Below are 7,271 nucleotides of genomic sequence, written 5' to 3' on the forward strand. Positions count from 1 at the left end.
GCGGCCTGGCTTACGGCGGAGGCCGCTGTGGCGTGGGCACCGTCGTGGGGTTTGGTAACTGCGGAGGCTACGGGGGCCTGGGCAGCTACAGAGGTCTTGGGGACGGCGGGGCCATCGGAGGCTACGGCGGCGGCATCGGCATCGGCCTGGGCGGAGGGAGATCGGAAGGGATTCGGGGCGTCAGCATCCACCCGGAGCTCCTCAAGCCCCTCTGCGTGGGGGTCGACCCCGAAGAGTGCCAAGTGCGGACCCACGAGAAAGAGCAGATCAAGAACCTCAACAACCAGTTCGCCTGCTTCATCGACAAGGTGAGACCCCGCGTCCCTCGGGGCGGGCCGGCTGCCCCACGGCTCTGATGGATGGAGGGTCTCTAGAGAGACAGCGTCGGTAATTATGTCTCCTGCCACCCTGGTCTCGTAAACCCTTCTGGTAGCCCACGGGGGTCCTGACCTGGCGACTGTTTGGATTTAAGCCTTGGACCAAGGCAACCGCACCGGTATTTTACCTTTCCACGGTCACCGGTCTGCTAAATAGCTAAATCAGGAGCGGCTCCAGTAAATCAAAATCTGTGAGAGAAGGGATGGAGACACAGAAATGTAAAAAGGCAAAAAATAGGAAGTTTTATTACAAATGTATAATCTGACATTGCTATCGCACCTCTATAGAATCATAGAGTCATAGAATCATAGAATGGTTTAGGTTGGAAGGGACCTTGAAGATCATCAAGTTCCAACCCCCCTGCCCCGTGCAGGGACACCTCCCACCAGCCCAGGTTGCCCCAAGGCTCTACAGACTCCAAAGGACGTCTGCATTGTAGAACAGTGTGTGTGCTTCATCAAGGAGACGTAGAAAGACAGACGTCTTGCTAAAATGAGATGAACAAGTCTAACTTCTCCATCCCTCCACTCTGTGAATGAAATGATTTGGTGATTTCCAAAACAGATATAATTTATCATTGCTTTCTTAGCTAAGCCTAAGGGGTTTCATTACTGTTTAGAGATGTGTTATAGGAAATGATTTTTCAAATGGCAGAGAAACCTTTGCTCTGCCCGATCTTGATTTTCCTTATGAGTTGTTCTGCAGCTGGAAAAACCAAACCCATGTAGGAGAAGCCGCTCCGCTTCCTCCCATTTGAAAAAAAATGACTTATTCATGATCCATAAAGGTTCTCAAGTACTAGAGAGCTCTTTAATCTAGAAGTGAAAGGCGTGATAACTAAATTAGATGCATTCAAATGAGATCCTGGATGGAGCTTTGAGTGTCGGGAAAGACTCATGATTGTAATCAGCCCATCAGGGGAGGCAGTGGATCCTCCCTCGGCCGGTTGTCGCAGGGGAAGAGGTGGTGGTTGGTTGAACTGTGCTTTGGTCAAACCCACGATTGGCCTCAACACAGAGCAAACAAGGAGAGAAGTCCAGCCTGTGACACGAGTCCTGGGTGGGACCGGGTTTAGCTCAGAGAAGATGCTGTTCTCACTGAGAAAACAGCCCTTAATTGTTTACATTTCTGATTTGATCTTTATTTTTCCTGTTTGGAAGTGGAGGAACCCAAAGCACCTTTGCCTGGGACAAGCTGGGGGCGTTGCGTGACTCTTGCATCTCTTGCTTCCCCAGGTCCGCCTGCTGGAGCAGCAGAACAAGGTGCTGACCACCAAGTGGGAGCTGCTGCAGCAGTATGTCCTCCCAGCTTCCAGGAGGAACCTGGAGCCCGTTTTCGAGAACTTCATCTGCAACCTGAGGAAGCAGCTGGAGTGTGTGCTGGGGGAGCGGGAGAGGCTGGAAAACGAGGAGCGGTGCCTCAGAGACCTGGTCCAAGAGTACAAGTGCAAGTAAGTAGTATGCAGAGAGAAGCTGCAGAGCGGGGTGTTTGCTGCCCTGGAGTGGCTTCTCTGAACGCGAAGCCAACGCAATTGCACTGGCTGGGTCCAAGAACTGGGGCGCAGGGAGCAGAGAAGGGCAGGGCACACCGGTGCCGGGCTGGTTTCCCATACTGGGGTCCCACTGCTTCACCTCAGACGCTGGTGATGGACCGGGAGAGCTCTTCAACCACAGTGTTTCCTCAGGGAGAGGGACAGGGAACCACTTTTCCTCTCCCTAATGCTCCTGCACACCACCGTGGTTTGTCCTATCAAGTCTCCCACACCATCTGCGCCCGTGGCTGCCCCAAGTCTTGTGTCCCCAGTGTCACCCGTTCCCACAAAACCCTCCGCCTATTTGTCTTCACCCCACGCTTTACCCACAATGTCTCCGTTGGGGTTCATTCCCTCTTCCCAGAGGGAATGTGGGAATTGGTTTTTTAATCTAAGCTACAGACATTCCTTAATAACTCCCCGTGTGCTGTGCTGAGCCACGAACCAGGACACTTGGTGGCTGGTGGTCCACAGCACGGGATAAGAGAGTAGTCCTTTCTCCAGAGATCTTACAGTCGAGTCATCTCAGATGTTTTTTTTCTTCTTGTGGAGACACCACCAAGGAGGTCAGACTCATCTTGGGAAAGTTCTTCTGGGCCCCAATTACTGGGTCATTACACACCGGCTTTCCTCCCCGTTGCACCTGGGAGTTTCAAAGGTTGCTCAAGCTCCTGACCTCCCTTGGGGCGTTTTGGCCACAGTCTCCTCATAAACGCTGGGAGCAGAGTCCTGGGCGCTTCAGAAAAACATCACGCAAAGCAGCAGGGCTAGAAGAAGCGATCCAAGCCTTCAGCTGAGCTACACGGTTTTGCATTTCTCGTGGTTTGGCCTGAATTACTGCCATCTCACTCCAGCCACCGCGGCTGCTGCCGTGGACTATTTAAAACCGCTGAACAAAGCCCAGTGGGGAGGAAAGAAATAGCAACAAAGCAAAAATCAAAGAGGAGGTACAAAGCGACCAGGGCGACGCTCTGGTTTTAATCACGCTCCCCACGTTCCGCACGGGCCGCCTGGGTGGTGGGGACGGGACCCCCCAGGGCTCAGCATCCCACCCCTCTCCTCTCCTCCTGCAGATATGAAGATGAGATCAACAAGCGCACGGCTGCGGAGAACGAGTTTGTGGTCCTCAAGAAGGTGAGTCACGCTAGGGACAACGCTGGTGAGACCGACTGAGAGTGGCGTGCGTGTGGGCAAAACGCAGGCGTGGGGCCAGGGAGAGAAACAGGGAGTCCTGGAGCCGTGATGCCACCCAAGCCCTCATCGGGTAGCCCCAAAACAGAGGTTTGAATTTGGAGAATGCCCATCAGGTTGTAAGCACATGCAACGCAACCCCAGATAGTCTCAAAGGCTGGAAATAGTGAGGTTTCCTCCAAACCCAACATAAAACATGGGCTTTGCCACAGTCCTTGTTTCTTCACCTCTTTTGACCAAATCCATGGTGTCTCTCCAGGATGTGGACTGTCTCTACCTGACCAAGGAGGAGCTGGAGGTGAGAGTGGGCCTCCTGCGGCAGCAGCTGGAGTTCCTGAAGTGCATCTACGCTGAGGTAAGAGCTCCCAGTTCCCCATCTGCTGCCCCCCCTGAGCTCTTACACCAAAACTAGATGCAGGGAAAGGTGACTTTTCTGAAAACCCTGAAATCGCAGCCCCAAAATCTGTCTCTCTTTGATAACAACACTTTGGGAAGGCAAAGGGCGTTCTTGGTTGTCTCCCACATCACCGGCTGCATGAAAAAGCCCTTCGAATTCTCATCCCAACCATCCCTGGGAACTACTGAAACATTTCACTTTTCAAAACTCAAATATTTTTAGCACTTCACTCTTTGAGTGACATTAGTCAAAATATTTTGGTGAAAGTAACACTTTCATCCAAAACATAGCAAGCTCTTACCAAAACACGCACCTTTTCTAGCCAAACACCTCCCGGCAGCCTGTAGGCATCGGGGCCCACAGCGCTCGCCCCCGAGGGCTTCACAGCCCCAAAAACTGCTGACGCAGCCAGAAACGCTGAGTTGCGTCGAAGCCAGTTGCTCCACCAGGCTTCCCCACCCTTCCTTAGGGAACTGCATGCAGCAATCCCATATTGTGCCACCCAAACAGGTCCCAGCTGCCAGCTCTTGCTGGAAACCAGTCACCCGCCTGGAGATCCCCATGCTCTAGTTGGGCGTTAATGGGAGAACCTGCCCCAACCCTCCACCTTCTCACCAGACCCCCCGCTTTGTTGGGGGCGCCTGCAGGCCTGGCACGGGCTGGTTGAGGGAAGGGGACTGACATGTGATGGACCTTGCAGGAGAGAGCTCAGCTGGACTGCCAGCTGTGTGACACCTCCGTCATCGTGCAAATGGACAACAGCCGGGACCTGGACATGGAGGGCATCATCAAAAGCGTTGAGTGCTGCTATGAGGAGATAGCCCAGAAGAGCAAGGCCGAAGTGGAGGCTTTCTACCAAACCCGAGTGAGTATTCACACCGCCAGCACAGACAGCAATGAAACCCCTTGGCCAACGCAACTCTGAGGACCGTTTCTGTCCTCCGTGACGCAACTTAAACCCACCCCACAGCGTGCGTGCGCTGGACTTTGCTAAAGAAAGTCACGCTAAAAAAAAAACAAACAACCCTAAACAACCCTTAAAACTGTGTTTTAAGAATTTTCTGTAAAACCAGCGCACGTCAGATCACAGTGTTGCTTCAGAGAGGTCTCCTCTCTGCACACCCATCGGGAACACCATCCCCTTCCCAAAGGGCAAATGCTCGGGACCTACCCGGCACTGTCGCCTTGGCTGGGCTGAGGTCATGTCTGGGTGCTTCCCCGGGAGCACCGATGTCACTGCGGCTCCGCGGAGTCGCCACCTTCCCTGGAAGGGGCGATTCGGGCGCGTTAACGTCATCCTCTTCCCACACAATAGCTGGAGGAGCTCCACAGCAGCCGGGGCAAGTTCTGCGACGACCTGAGAAACAACCAGAGCGAGATAGCCGAGCTCAACCGGATGATCCAGAAGCTGCAGTGCGAGTCGGATAACGTGAAGAAACAGGTAGGACGAAGGGTTGAACGCCGCATGGGCAGCGGGGTGTGCGGCAAAGGGCTTCGTCCTCACCAGCTCCCACCCCCATGAGGTGCCAAGAACCCCCCAGCCCTGTGTTTGCAGCTTCTCCTCTGCTGTTGGTACACAAAGAAGCAGATTTACTTCTCACTTGGCAAATAAGCAGAAGCCAATCAGTTTGGCTATAACAGAAACAGTGTTTGCTGTATCCTTCTACCGGGGTGCAGCCAATGGGTCCCCTCCTCTTCACCCCAAATAGCTTGGCCATCATGCGTCCAGCCTAAATCCAGGCTCTCTGGTAGTTCCCAGCTGAGAAACAAGGGGTTCCACGAGCAACCCTGCGGAGATACCTCTTCCCATCACCACTGGCCACCCTCTTGCCCCTTACTGTCTGCAGATCGCAGCTCTGCAGACGGCCATCTGCGACGCCGAGCAGCGGGGCGACTGCGCCCTCAAAGATGCACGGCAGAAGCTGATCGACCTGCAGACTGCGCTGCAGCAAGCCAAGGACAAGATGGCATGCTTGCTGAGAGACTACCAGGAGCTGCTGAACGTCAAGCTGGCCCTGGACATTGAGATTGCTACTTACAGGACGCTGCTGGAAGGAGAAGAGAGCAGGTAGGAGCATCCCGGGCTGCACCTTGTCACCATAGCTGGGAAAACGCAACAGGAGGAGAGAGAGGTGGAGAGAAATGTTGGGTGGAAGCAGCTCCCCATGGGTGCGGAGGGGAGCAGCGTCCCTTTTCTCTCCCCATGTGCGTAGAGGGGGACAGAAGTATCATCCCCGTTTTCTCCCCCCATGGGTGCAGAGGGGAGCATTGTCCCTTTTCTCCCTCAACGGGCACAGAGTGGAGCATCATCCCTTTTCTCCCCCGATGGGTGCAGAGGGAAGGATCACCCCTTTTCTCCCCCCATGGGCACAGAGTAGAGCATCACCCCTTTTCTCCCCCCATGGGTGCAGAGAGGAGGCTCACCCCTTTTCTCTCCCCATGGGTACAGAGGGGACCATCACCCCTTTTCTCTCCCCACGGGCACAGAGGGGACCATCACCCCTTTTCTCACCCCACGGGTACAGAGGGGACCATCACCCTTTTTCTCACCCCACAGGCACAGAGGGGACCATCGTCCCTTTTCTCCCCCCATGGGCACAGAGGGGACCATCACCCCTTTTCTCTCCCCATGGGCGCAGAGGGGACCATCGTCCCCGTTTCCTCCTCACCCTCCCAGGGCAGTGGGATCACAGCACACTGAGCACGCTGCAGTCAGATCTCCTGCCTGGGGTACAAAAAGAGGACGGGATACTATGATGTCTATGGGATTTGGGGATCCAACCCCGCAGTGCTTCGGTGGGCAATCTGGACCACCGCCTCCCGCTTGGGTGCGCGGAGAAGCTGAAGGAGGCAATGGCTGGGCAGCACCTCTATTTGCTTGTGTGTTTGAAGGAATATTTCCCTAAACACCCCTCTGAGACATTTCTTTTCTCAACAGGATATGTACCGGCAACCCTGTGAGCGTAGGTAAGCTAATGAAGCATTCCCTTGATTTCCTTACGAGTCTGTTAAGCTTATAAGTTTCCTTATAAGCCGGGTTTTAGCTGCTCTGGTAGTGACTGAGCCTGTTTTTCTCCCACAGCTGTGGTCAGCGGCGGTGGCACCGTCGGGGAGTGCCGATCCCTATCCGGAATGGGAGGCAAATGCACCGTCAAGACAGGAGGAGCCGGCGCGGGGTTAGGGGTGGTCTCCTCCTTCGGCGTCGGCGGCGCCGGCTTTAGCACCCGGAGCGTAGATTGCCTCCCCAGGGTCGGGGGCGGCTTTGGGGCCAGGAGCGCCGTCAGCTGCGTGGGGCGAGAAGTCCTCACCGGGGCGGAGGGAGTGCAGTGCACCACCGGCGTGGGCAACCTGGGCAACGTGATGTGCGCCGGCGTGGAGCAGTGCAGCCCAGGAGCCGTCATCATTCCCGGGGCAGGGGTCTGCGGCGCCGGGAGCCGGTACAGCACAGCTGTGCGGGTGGTCAGAACAACCCGGTAGAGTCCAGGGGGGGCGACGACACATCGTATTTTAAAATAATCAGCATTTCTGCAATAAAACAGTATTCCCCTTCCTTCCGACAGCTACAGGGATCACACAACCATGCGCTGCCCGTGCCCACACAATTAGGCTTAGTCGCTCTGCCGAAAACTCTTTGCATGATCAAAACCCACCTTCTCTTGCGTGTCCTTCTCGGGGGAAACTTACCCCCCCGGTCTCCGCCAGGTGAGAGTTTCATTTCAGAGAGTCCAGACCTGTCCTTCACACATCGTCTCGGCTCTTAAATCGGTCTTCTCT

General features: G+C 55.0%; 1 protein-coding gene across 1 annotated transcript in view; it reads left to right on the forward strand.

Annotated features, from left to right (window-relative positions):
- LOC104281988 (keratin, type II cytoskeletal 6B-like) overlaps positions 1-5,569 on the forward strand; it is a 5,726-nt gene extending 157 nt beyond the window's left edge. Inside the window, exons 2-8 of the mRNA XM_009880053.1 lie at positions 22-308; positions 1,614-1,828; positions 2,983-3,043; positions 3,360-3,455; positions 4,198-4,362; positions 4,813-4,938; positions 5,345-5,569. Coding sequence (XP_009878355.1) covers positions 22-308; positions 1,614-1,828; positions 2,983-3,043; positions 3,360-3,455; positions 4,198-4,362; positions 4,813-4,938; positions 5,345-5,569 — 1,175 coding nt within the window. The remainder of the gene's footprint in view (positions 1-21; positions 309-1,613; positions 1,829-2,982; positions 3,044-3,359; positions 3,456-4,197; positions 4,363-4,812; positions 4,939-5,344) is intronic.
- Positions 5,570-7,271: the final 1,702 nt, after the last annotated feature.

This window comes from Charadrius vociferus, unplaced genomic scaffold, assembly GCF_000708025.1.
Source record: "Charadrius vociferus isolate BGI_N301 unplaced genomic scaffold, ASM70802v2 scaffold932, whole genome shotgun sequence".
Classification (NCBI taxonomy): Eukaryota; Metazoa; Chordata; class Aves; order Charadriiformes; family Charadriidae; genus Charadrius; species Charadrius vociferus.